This window comes from Chelon labrosus (genome assembly GCF_963514085.1).
Source record: "Chelon labrosus genome assembly, chromosome: 21".
Taxonomy (NCBI): domain Eukaryota; kingdom Metazoa; phylum Chordata; class Actinopteri; order Mugiliformes; family Mugilidae; genus Chelon; species Chelon labrosus.
In genome coordinates, this window is record NC_140354.1 from 7,848,581 (window position 1) to 7,861,590 (window position 13,010).

At 42.6% G+C, this 13,010-nt stretch overlaps 1 protein-coding gene across 1 annotated transcript in view; it reads left to right on the forward strand.

Moving 5' to 3' along the window:
- Window positions 1–13,010, forward strand: part of tmem104 (transmembrane protein 104) — a 48,352-nt gene that overhangs the window by 2,055 nt on the left and 33,287 nt on the right. The window contains exons 4-7 of the mRNA XM_084571281.1: window positions 780–861; window positions 3,626–3,716; window positions 5,589–5,669; window positions 11,437–11,536. Of these exons, the coding sequence (XP_084427407.1) occupies window positions 780–861; window positions 3,626–3,716; window positions 5,589–5,669; window positions 11,437–11,536 (354 nt within the window). The remainder of the gene's footprint in view (window positions 1–779; window positions 862–3,625; window positions 3,717–5,588; window positions 5,670–11,436; window positions 11,537–13,010) is intronic.

Below are 13,010 nucleotides of genomic sequence, written 5' to 3' on the forward strand. Positions count from 1 at the left end.
TTACTTAGACATGTAGCACCCTAGACAGACCAGGCACCCCCACCCCATAGCAATGACACCCCTTGATGGCAGCAGCCATCCCCAGCAGGATGCAGCCTGACACAGGCACACACACTACAACGGTTTAGGAACAACTCAAAAAACAGGAAGAACAGCACAAGGTGTTGACCTGGCCTCCAAATTCACTAGATCCCAAACTGATCAAGTATCTGTGGGATGCACTGGAACAAGCCTGGTCCACAGAGGCCCCTCCCCTCAACACATAGGACCCAAAGGCCCCCACTAACAACATTTTGTTGGCAGACGCCACAGGACACCCTCATGTCCATTCTCTGATGAGTCACAACCGTTTTGGAAGGAACAAGGGAGACCTACACAATATTGGGAAGGTGGTCATAATGTTATGCCTGATCGATGTATCTCGGTTTAAATAAGACATTCACTCCCTGCATAATGCAGTTATTTAGACTTTAATGGTGTATTCAGCATAATTTTACCCCAAAAATCAGAAATGGAAGCACAAAACATAATCATAAAAACAAATGCAAATAAAATATGTAAAATTAATTTAATCAACAATAGCTGAAGTTGAATAATTCATTTTTCTTTCACATTACAAGCACAGAAAAGTAAAATAAGGCCCCATGAAGAGTCACTAAATACTAAACATTCTATAAAGTGAAGGTGGCAGATTTCCCCTTTTTGACATTTCTATAAACTTCAAGAGGAGCTAATGGATTGACTGTTGGACTGAACAAAGTTGACCTGTTTATCTCCAGCTACATGACCACCACCTTTGTGATCGAGGCGATGGCGGCGGCCAACGCTCAGCTGCGCTGGAAGAGGAGAGAGCAGGAACAGGTGAGATTGCATTACACTATATCCTTAATGGGGTGTTGGCTGACTTTATCAGTAGTTCTCTATTTGCAGGGAGGATCTGTGTTTGTCAGATAAACCAAATATTAAAGATCGATCTAAATGTTCCTCAATGTGAGAGGGAGTTCATCTTATAAGACATTAAGCCAAACAGTACTTACTCCCTCAAGGCAAAAAAAAAAACTAATGTTAGCATTAAATGCAGCACAGGGATATTTCCAGTTGTTAGTCCTGTTGAATATGCTTACAGGTCTCGTTAAGGAGGCTAACAACAGTGGCTACATTCACATGGACACAGAGCAGACTGGCCCGATGGCTCCTAAAAACCATATAAACTCTTGATCCGTTGGAATAAATCCATTCTTTCTGAATGTTTGCCCCGTGGGAGGGTAACCATCAGGTGAGGTGGCAAGTTTCCAGGAGGGACAGAGACACGGAGGTGGCAAAAGAAGTAGCTGTTTAAACAAGTGTTGGAAAAGAAAACAAACTACTTTTTCTTCTTCTGTTTCTGTCAGATTCGATGCAACACAGCTACTTTCTCAAAATAGTCATATCAGTCAGAACGACATCATCAGAGGGATTAAAGAGGACTTCCTGTTTTATTTGGTTCTTGTTAGACCGAGACTAAAATGGAACAATAAACATAGTCAATACAGGAAATGGCAAGCCTTTAGACTCTGAGTCTCGGATTCAATATCTGTTGGTTTTGTTTTGTTGGTTGGACATAATAAGCAGTTACAAGACATTTGTCTTTAGAGAAGTTGTAATTATTCTGCAGATTTTTGACAAATTCTTTCTCAGCTATTTGTTAAGAAGATAATGTGCAGGTTTAATGTTGTTAAGAAATGTTTTTAGCTGCTGTTTCTCAGCAACTATTTATTTAAAAGCTGAAACTGCTGCATGATATACATTATAATTATAAATGAAATGGTTGGGGATCTTTTTGACATATAGTACTAAACAGTGTCCGAACCTCTCATTCCTCTCACATCAGCAAGGTCTTTGTTAATTTAGCTGGAGTTTATCACCTCTTCCCTAACATTTGAGCAATGACCGTTTTTATTTCCATCCCAGTAAAAATTGCTCAACTATAGAATATTTAAAGACAGAGGAGATTATTTTCTGTTTTTATTTAGGGCGCTGTTGTTGTTTTATTGCCCACTCCTAGCACGAGTGAAATGTGCCTCTTGCCACCTGTCTGTAAGAAACCCAATTTGGATGAAGGCGTCGGTGTAGAACTATACAATTTACCAAGGGAAATGACAGAGCCTTAAATCATTTTTACTTTGACTAAGAAAAAGGCTTTGCGCGCTCCGATCGCCTCTGCCATTGCGTTTTGTTTCTCCCTCGGTACAGTAGTCATCTTGCTTAATGCCCGCGGGTTTCCATTTGAGGAGTTATGAGTCTGAGGACGATAGCCTGGCTGTAACCGAGCCTCAGACGCTCGGCCTTGATTCATCGCTGCTGTACTCCTCAGCATTTTCCTCCCACGTAATGGAAAACAAGAGAGGGATGAAACTGGAAATGTTTCCTGCTCGGTGCCTTTATTTGTCTCTGCTTGACTGAAGCCTATTAACAATAATAAGTGCTTTGAGAGGAGGTCCTAGAGGAGGTCAAAACTAAAGAACACGCTTCGGAGAGCACCACTTGCTATTGTTATTGTTTTAATAGTTAGTTTATATGGACAACAAGGCTTCACACTGTCTAAAATGTCAAATAAGGACACCTGAGTGATGGTCTGATTAAGTGGTTGAGGAGACGTGACTGCCCTCTGCTGGTCAGTACTCCTCATAAAACTCCAAGTTTATATTTAGCGCATTCTTTATTCATTTGTTATCAGAAACTATGTCCTCCACGTTATGCATCTTGAATTTAACATTGCATTCATTGTTCAGCTTACCTGATGTACAGTAATTAAAATACTCAACAGTGCGGTGGCTAAGGTTGATGTTAAATAATAGTGCTAGTATGAAATAAAAAACGTACGATTTTAAAACTTATTATTGGCTGCTGGCAACAATATCTCACTAACGAAACCCAGTTCTTTCTCTACGGTTTAATTTAAAGTAATAGAAATTCCATCAATGAAACATTTTTCCATGTACCTGGTACTTAATTGAATCTACTTTTCCAGGTGTCTTCAGATAAACTTCAGTTCCAAATTACTTTCTTAATAGGAATCTAAAATGGGGCAGTGAACGGTAGCTTGCTTTGCATGTATTTAGCTGTGATGTTCAATGTTCGGGTGTTCTTTTTGATGCTTGTTTAAATGAATTTCTTTCCGATAATTGTAGGAAGTTTGAAGTTTTTAAATTTCAAATTACTTATGAAGCAAGAATCCTCACTTTAAATGTTGATGAGAGAAAGACATTTGTTTGACTTTCTGTCTCCTGACTGTCATACATGTTGATCTCTTGGTTTGCCACGGAATCATAACTTCCTTATCTTCTCTTCCTGCCTGTGATCAGCCAGCGCATCACTTACCAATTCATAACACAGAGCTGGCCATCATTGTCCGTTAATTGACATTAATCTGCAGAGAATATGTAAAATTATGAAAAGCAATGTGCGGGCATGTGGTTGGTGTGAATCGCGAGCTCCTCCGTCCTCCTCCAGCTGTTGCTTGTAATTTCCAGATGTTGTCTTCCCCTGCGTCACACAGAGAACAACTAAACCGTGTGTTAATGGCTTGTAAACTGGCCGTGGTATTTGTTTATGTATGTTGTTTATGTCGCATCCTCCTCCACAGACTGACGACAGCGACTCCTCTGATTATTCAGACGATGACATCCGTGGTCGAGGCCGATCAGAGCCAGAGACAAAGCCCATCTTGTCTGTTCGTGAGTATCTCTCTCTGTTTGATTAGCTGGATGCAAACAGGAACATAGACGGTTAAATATCAGTGTACCATCTTTTAATGGCCAAGTCTAATTAGGATAAAGATAAAGTCAGTCTGATTTTAATGGACTTCAGTGTTCTCACCAATTAAACAGATCAGAATCCAGATGAATGGGAAAGTCACGGCATCAATGTGCAGCTGAGAAAGCTGCAGAAACTGTGTGATGAATCAACTTGGAGCAGGACACAACTGAAGCTGACTGAGAGCAAAGAGGGATCTGACCCAGTGTTAGCATGCTGTTCCTGATAAAGTGCTCACTGAGCTATATCATGACAGGAATAAAGGATGAACCTATGGTAGGGTCAGCGCTTAAATGACATGAAAGCATGGGTCCATCATGCCTTGTATGAATAATGGTGTGGGGGATATTTTCTTGACACACTTTGGGCTTCCTTGGTACCAGTTGAGTATCGTTTAAATGCCACAGGCTACCTGTGTCCATCCTTTTATTACTACAGGGTACCCTTTCTACCAAACACTTAATCCATAAGGATAGCATAAGAATAAGCCAAAATAAACACACACAAAAAAAAGATCAGGCTACAGAATAAGAAAAACCTTTATTTGTCCCCGCTATGGGGAAATTGCAGTTTGCAACAGCATACAGAAAGGGCAGAAAAAATATCAAGAGTAAAAAGAGTAGGGTATAAAAGATAAACAATGAAATAAAATAACGTGTAACTGGGTTGTGAAGTTTTTACACCTTATGGTGTAATAATACTGCACATATTAAGAGTGTCCATTGTGGAGCCTAACAGCAGCAGGGAGGAAAGACCTTCTGTATCTTTCCTTCACACAGTGAGGGTGAAGCAGTCTGTCACTGAAGCTGCTCCTCAGTTCTGTCAGGTTACCATTCAGGGGTTGGGACTCATTGACCAGCATGGATGACACATTAGCCAGGACTCTCCTGTCACCCACCTCCCTCACTGAGTCCAAAGAGCAGCCCAGGACAGAGCTGGACTTCCTGATGACCTTATCCAGCTTCTTCCTCTCCCTCTCTGTGATGCTACTGTTCCAGCAGACCACCCCGTACAGAGTGACTGATGCCACTACAGAGTCATAAAAGGTCTTCAGGAGTGCCCCTTTCACTCCAAAAGACCTCAGTCGCCTCAGACGTTAGAGTCTGCTCTGTCCCTTCTTGTAGAGTGCATCAGTGTAGTGAGTCCAGTCCAGCTTGGTGCTGAGGTGAACACCCAGGTACTTGTAAGAGTCAACTTGCTCAATGGCCATTCCCTGGATGTTCACTCGTGAGGGGAGGGCAGAACGGCGTCTGCGAAAATCCACCACCATCTCCTTGGTTTTCCCCGCGTTGATGAGGAGGTGGTTTCGCTGACACCAGTCCACAAAATTTTCCGTCAGTCCTCTGTACTCTATGTCGTCATCGTCTTTGATGAGGCCGGCAATCGAGTCGTCAGAGAACTTCTGCAGTACAGCTGTCGGTGGTGTGTCTGAAGTCTGCTGTGCAGCATGCCATGTCACAAAGCTAAAATCATCTGACATGGGTTTCTTGAATATGACAATGAGTTTACTCCGCTGAAATGACCTCTACGGTCACCAGATCTCAATCCAGTAGAGCACCCAGAGATTTGCATCATGGATGTGCAGCCAACAAATCTCCGGCAACTTTGTGATGCTGTCATGTCAATATGAACTAAACTCTTTAAGGACTGTTTCCAGCATCTTGTTGAATCTGTGCCAAGAAGAATTAAAGTAGTTATAAAGATAAAAGGGGTTCAAACCTGATACTAGCAAGGTGTACCTAATAAGCGCTGTCCATGTTGTTTACCACAGATGTCCTCGTTATGTTTTGCAGAAAGATCCGGTCACGTTGATCACTTCGACATCGTGGAGCGGGTCGAGATGGGTCAAATGGCCTCCATGTTCTTCAACAAAGGTAATATTCTTCTAGCCTCCAGCTCCTCCTCTCACTGCTCCTTATTCAATTAACTTCAGACACCACCATCGTTAGCCACGTGTAACATTTATGGAGGAGGAGTGAAGGTTGTGTGGGATAATTCGGCAAAGATTATTTTTTTATGTGCAGTCCACGCATTTGCAAAAGAAGGCTGCTGGCGGTTTAATTGGATGTAATTATAAATGGATAAATTGCCTTTGGTTGTAATTACCTGTTTGAGACCACACCAAGGCTGTTAATCTCCGTGCTGGACGTGCGTGTGTGTGTGTGTGTGTGTAGGTGTGTGTATCACCTGTACTGGTGGCAAATACCTGAGTGATTAGGGAGCAAATGAACCCCCACAAAATCACCTTGAACCAGAGAAAGAGAAAGCCTGCAGCTTTACATGCCTCATTCATATCAGTACATTGTCCTGGAGCATGCAGCTCCTCCCCTCCTCTTGTCTGTTTGCGTTAAAGCCCACCAGCTTTTTTTTAACCAGATGCGAGTGACTCAACAATGTGCAGCGTCCCTGTTGTCGCAGGCGTAAAGGTACAACCAGAGGTCAAAGCTGTGACGGCATCATGTGTGTGCTGACATGTCCTGTCCTTCAGCAGCTCTACAGTAGGTGGAGCACTTGGCACACACCGCACAACAGCTCATGTTCACACCCACACGTGTGAAGGCGCTCATGCATGCCGTCCTGCAGCTCCTGCTGTTAAAGCTGCAGTGCGCTCTCATCCATTCAGCCTCCTGTCACTCACTCCACCGTCCCGCCCATTAAAGCTTCTTCAGTGTGCTGATGATCTTTCCCACCGCGAGACACAGACAGGTGATACACGTGGAGTTATCGATCGGTCATAAGGAAATGAGTTTTCCCTCCTCTTCTCTCTCTCTCTCCGCATGCGGCGGGAAAGCTGCCCAGTGACTCTAATCAGAAATGAATTAGACAGGCACGAGTCCCAGCGCATGCTGGACGAGGGAAGAGGAGACGCAGCTTTTTTGTCTGTCCTGACAGCACCGACCTGTTCAGCTTCTGCCAGCACCAATACGGGAGCTTCACTGGTGATTATGAAGCAAGCAAGGCCTAATTTTTAATTTCTGATACGATGCTTTAGCTTGATACCAAAACAAGCTGCAAAATGCTAAAAACACAAGCAGACACAGTGCCAACTTTGCCAGTTTTAAATACTAAAAAATACATGAACAACTATCGTCAGTCAGTCAAATCACTGTGTTCATCATTTTACAAGCAATCTCTCCTTCCTGATTCTCACATGCGAGTATTTATTATTGAATGAAACCCTTTGGATGTTACACATATAACAGCATCACCTTGAACTGACCTGGGAATCTTATTTTTTTAGACAGTTATTGTTTTATGTTACTGTTTTCCCGTCACTTGATTTTGTTGTTTGGCTTAATGTTTTTGACTTTAAAAGTGTGCACAGCTTTTAATGGAATGGCTGAGCTGTTTGTTAGAAGTGACAGTCACTGATAATCAGCAGTTCCCCTTTCTCGGAAAGCAAACAAAATCCACTACACTAAAAGCCATATTCTTTTCTTTATGTGAACTTCCCAGGTGAGGTAAATGCAGACATTAGAGCAGTTTGAACGCTACCTCCACATTCTTTAAAGATAATAAAACCTTGGACTGATTGGCCACTATCTTTCTGTCCTGCACCATTGCAGGCAATTAAAAGCCATCTCCCCCTGCTGTTGAAGAGGCTCTTAGAGGGCATTTGACTTCCTCCTGAGCTGAAATTGACGTGGCAGCAGCAGCAGCAGCAAGGCAGGCTTGGAATAAGGCCATGGATATCGTATCAGCCTGACCTGCAGCCGCTGACAGGAATGTTGATGGGGGCTGGTTTATCTGCACCACTGTGGAAAGGTGTTTCTGTAACCTTCACATTGATGATTTGAAAGTTGATTAGAAGACGACTTTGGTTAAAGTCACAAAGAGAGAGACTAACAGAGCGCTGTCCTTGCATCAGCATCTTGTCTCAGCTTTTCTTACCTTTGTGATATGATGTGCTGCTGAACATGGCGGCTGTGCAAACAGCAGGATTGTTGCTGTCCTTCCGCTGACACACGCAGGACCGTGGCCATGAATACTAATTTACTGGGCCGCAACGCGTGCTTCTGTCTTTTAATGAGAGGCAAACATGGGCCCATTCATTTTAAATACTTGAGCGACTTTTACTTAAATGTCATACTTGTGCATTGAGAGCACTTGGAAAATGAAAATCAAAAGTAGCTGAGCCACTGGGAAGATAAATGGTCATGTTTGCTTCAGCTTGCACCCTAATCATTTTCTGTGAGCAGCGGCTATAGTTTTAGTTTTTTTTTCTAATAGTTTTCTGTTCTAGCTTTGTAGCAGACACACTTTAATTTTCTGAAGTATTTTTAAAAAAATGCTAACTCAGTCCCAGAAGGGCAGTTTATTTAATTTATTTCAAGAAATGAAACTAAGGCCCTGTCCACACGTACGAAAACGATCTTTTTTCTCTCCGTTTTCGACGTCATCGTTTCAAGAAATATCCGCGTCCACACAGGTCCGTTTCTGCTCGACCGAAAACGCTACTTCCTATTCCAGGCCTATAAGTGGCGCTGTTTCGGTTTCAGAAAATCACCAAAAATGGAGAGGAAGATGCGGAGCATGCGCACAAAGCTTGAGCGCTGTTTACAAATCGCCTTTTTTGCTCAGCGTGGTGGCACAGGAGCATGATATTTTGCCCTAGTAAACCTAATAGGCTCAATATCGTCTCCAGCATGAAAACTAGCATGTAGTCCGCCATTGTTGTTGATGTTGTTACGAGAGGTCTCGCGGGATGTGGAAGGCTGCTCGGGAGTGTGGCGATGACGTCATCGTTTTCCCGTTTTCCCCGTCCACAAGAAAACGCAGGAGCTGCGTTTTCGAATTTCTCCACTCTGGGACCCGTTTTCAGAAAAGTGCGTTTTAGGGCTATGCGTTTACAGGATACGTGTGGACGCTCGGCCAAAACGATTAAAAAAACCTCCGTTTTGGCGTATTTGCGTACGAAAACGATCTTTTTTCTCTCCGTTTTTGACGTCATCGTTTCAAGAAATATCCGCGTCCACACAGGTCCGTTTCAGCACGACCCAAAACGCTACTTCATATTCCAGGCCTATAGGTGGCGCTGTTTCAGTTTCAGAAATTCACCCAAAATGGAGAAGAAGAGACGGAGCATGCGCACAAATCTTGAGCGCTGTTTACAAATCGCCTTTTTTGCTCAGCGTGGTGGCACAGGAGCATGATATGTTGCCCTAGTAACCCTAATAGGCTCAATATCTTCTCCAGCAGGAAAACTAGCATGTGGTCCGCCATTGTTGTTGATGTTGTTACGAGACGTCTCGCTCACGGGAGGTGGAAGGCTGCGGGGGGGGGGGGGGGGGGCGCATACGATGACGTCATCGTATTCGTTTTAGGTGTCCACAAGGAAACGCTAGAGCTGCGTTTCAAATTTCTCCACCCTGGGACCCGTTTTCAGAAAAGTGCGTTTTAGGGCTATGCGTTTACGGGATACGTGTGGACGCTCGGCCAAAACGATGAAAAAAACCTCCGTTTTGGCGTATTTGCGTTTACGTGTGGACAGGGCCTAAGGCAATGTCTGTCCTGTTGAATATGCTCAGTTCTGTCAAACCTGAGGCTCTTCTTTTACGACTGCCTACATCTGTCCGTCAAACATGTACGTATGATTTTAACTGTGCTGTCCATAATTCATTACGTGCTCTTAAGGTAACATTGTCCTGATAAGATTAAAAGTGGTTGTTACCACACTTATAAGTTAGAATAAGTTGCGGCATAGCAAAGTGTAAATTTTGTGAATATTAGTATATTTACGATCCACCAGAGGGCGCTGTCAGGTGCTTAGAATGAATCTTGGAGTAGTGGTGTGAATGCAGCCAGGACACGGTCTATCAGACCACTTCTGGGCCACATTATGTTAGTAGTGTGAACGCGAATTTGGTCAGGACTCATTGAAGGTCCACCTACTCAGCCTCTGCTTAACTGGAAGTACGTCAAACATCTTGGAAATGGTGACCAAACAATGGCTTACAGAAAACACACTTGGGAACTATTTTTACAATCAGTGTGACAAAGATAATTGCTTCTGTTCCAACTGAAAATGTCGAGACTTTTTAGTATTGATTCAAGTATTGGTCAAAGAAAAATAGTCCAGAACATGTTACTAAACCGAATAATGAGGTGGAGACCAAGTGACATTTTCTGTCGTGATTATCAGGCTCATTAAAAAATGTTTATGTGACATTGTGAATGCAGGTCAACTATTTGATTTGTAATATCAATATCTGCGTGGCTGCGCCTACTTCAAAAATCAGTTGTCTGATCTTTACCTTTGCTCCCTCTTAACTCCTCATCATGTACTGACGAAGACGTTCGTTCTAGAGTTACTTAAATTTACCACCTAAATTTATCATTTCTAACCCTGCTCTGTCCTATTTATTTATTTTTACACATGTCAATGTTGTCTCCTGGGCTGACTCAGTCTAGATTTGTGAATGTGTGTAAGGAGTTTATATATAAGGAAACCAATGAGGTCAAATAAAAAAGTTAAAATTCGTTATTTTAGAGGAGTTATGAGTGACTAAACACTTTCACCTTGTAGCACATGCCAAAGTAGACTTTTTGAACAGAGGCTTTGTCTGTTATTAATTGCATACTATTAAATCCCTGAAAGTACCCATCTGTCAGTGCAGTCTTTAGTCCTTTTCCATAACTAAATTTGGCCTTTTCTCTGCAACCCCTCTCAGGCAGGTTGTCATGTCTGCTGTCAGTCAGAGGCAGCGTGTTGATGGAAAGTGATGCTTTCCACAGCTACATGAAATACTTAGCTCCTACATGAAGACCCATTTTGCAGCATTTTTGCCCGTGGCTCTGGGTAATTGGGAAATATTAGTTACAGTGCTGGGAAGGCCTGCAACCCGGCAGTCATGCAGAGCACTCGCCTTGATATCTTTTACTGACAGAGGCAGCAGAGCGCAGTACGTCCAGTTTCCATTATCTGCAACTGAGGCAGTAAGACAGAGAGAGAATTAATTAACATGACCGTCTAGTTCGTAAGTGAGCTGTTTCCACAACTAGATGAACGGTTGTTTGTTTGCCTGCCACTTCCTGTTTTCAGCTTGTATCACAGCTTAATCTAACTGTTTGATAGACACCCTCAGCCTTTAATTCGTTAAAGAATCAGCGCGGGCTGCGAAGCCGTAAATCTGTCAACTCTTGTTTCTGTTTAATGGACTCTATGCTCTAATTTCTTGACAGTAATGAATTAGCTGAAGGGTCCGGTTGGACGCCTGAAACCCCTTCTGAGAATTCAAGGAGATGATGGATGTGTGATGCGCCGTGTTGACGTGTCTGGATCTTGGCTTGGCTGAGGCAGGCGGGCAGGGCCAGGGCGTAGACGAAGAGAGGATTTGCAGTAAAGGCTGACGAGGAAGATCTCCTTCATGGAGCAATTAGTCTTTTAATTAATGCCGTTGATATTTTTCATTAACCCAATAAGACATTACCCGGCTGTACAGATGGAGGGATGGATTGAGTGGAGGTGTGAATGAAAGTGCATTTTAATAGGCGCTGGCGGTGGTGAAGTTTGACACACATGGTCCGTCATATTAAATTAAGTGTTTGGACAGCTGCTAGGAATGAAAACTGTGTTTGCCTGTCACCTATTGATCACATGCACTTTATTGACGTTTCTCTTTTTGTCTTTTTGTCTTTCAGTTGGCGTCAATTTTTTCTACATCTGCATCATAGTCTACCTGTACGGAGACCTGGCCATCTACGCAGCAGCTGTGCCTATATCGCTAATGGAAGTTGCCTGGTGAGACCAACATGCTTCATCACACTCATTTCTTAGCTTTACTGTGAAATAAAATGTACGTATTGATGGTTTTTATATGCGCTGTCCTTGAGGAGCATTTGCTATTTTCAGAGTTTGGCTCTGCACGAATCACATCTGCCTTCTTCTCCCACTTTTGTTCCCGTTGTGACCCGCTGAACTCGAGATTAAGACAATAAAGCTGCGCTGACAGAGGCCTTTAGGCCCGCTCACCTCTTCCTGGTGCTCCTGGCATCTGTGTCATGTTGACTCGCTTCCAGACACGTTTTTATTGCAGCTCTGCGTTTCATCTAGTTCTGGACTCAGCCGTTCTGAGCCTGGACCACAGAAATAGTCCTTCCCCCTTCAGTGTTGTTTCGGATGATTTCAGGACTGTGACAGTTAAAGTTTCTGACATTGATCGTTTTGATGTTACAGGCAGTTTCTAAAATGTTTTTGAGAAAGTATAATGCTCAGTAGTTTATGAAATCCACATTCTTTGACTTCAGTAGCCATGTTTCTATAAAATTTGATGCATAATTAATTGTGCAAAATGTTTTTGCATTTTGCTCTTTAGAGTTAACACAATTTTTTGCAATGATTTGATCAGCTGTTTCATCTTCTAGAGAAGAAGAAGAGTCTCTCAGTTGTGTTTAAGGCCTGTCTTTGTCAAATCATCATTGCTTTGTGCAAAAAAAATGCAGACTTACGCCAAATTTAAGTTTCTGTAACGGATCTACGGCGTAGCCTGTAGTGCATCTCCCCAGAAATATAACTACACGTCACTGCGACAGAACTGTGGGTTTGTCTTAAATGCATTCACACACCATCTACTCAAACGTCTTTTCTCTTTTGTGCATTGCAGTGATTTCGGTAAAAGTAACTCTACATTCATTCAATTGCAGTTGCCATTGTTTGAATTACACAAAGAAACTCAACACAGCTTCCCAGCGGTGTAGGCCAATCAGAAAGCATCTACGTAGCTCCGGTTGTGGAGTATAAGCAAGCTTTAGTGTGGAACCTAATTCCAAGCCACCAAGAACCAGTTATTTGCTACGTTTTGTTCACCTGTGCCCTAAATCACAGTTAAAATGGAAAGACGTAAAGCTAATTGATTTCTTGATAATGCTCTCATTCACAGTTAATCTGTTAATGTAATATCTCATTATTCTCTACTGTATATTCCTCAGTTTTGAATTATTCAAGTTGTTTCTAATTAGTTCACACTCATTTCTTAGTGACTACTAACAGGAAACCTTTCAGTCCTCTTTGAGTTTCTTCCATTTCCTGCTCCATAATAATAAAAGCGGTCATTTTAAGTTAAAAAGTGTAAACTCTTGTTCTTCTAATTGTTATTATGACAAAGCTCCCCCTGTCCTGAGGTGCAACACACTGACACCGTCTTATCGTATTAACTTCTCCTCTACTGTGGTCCAAACCTTGCTAACCTTCCAGCAGCAATAAATTTGAAATGTAA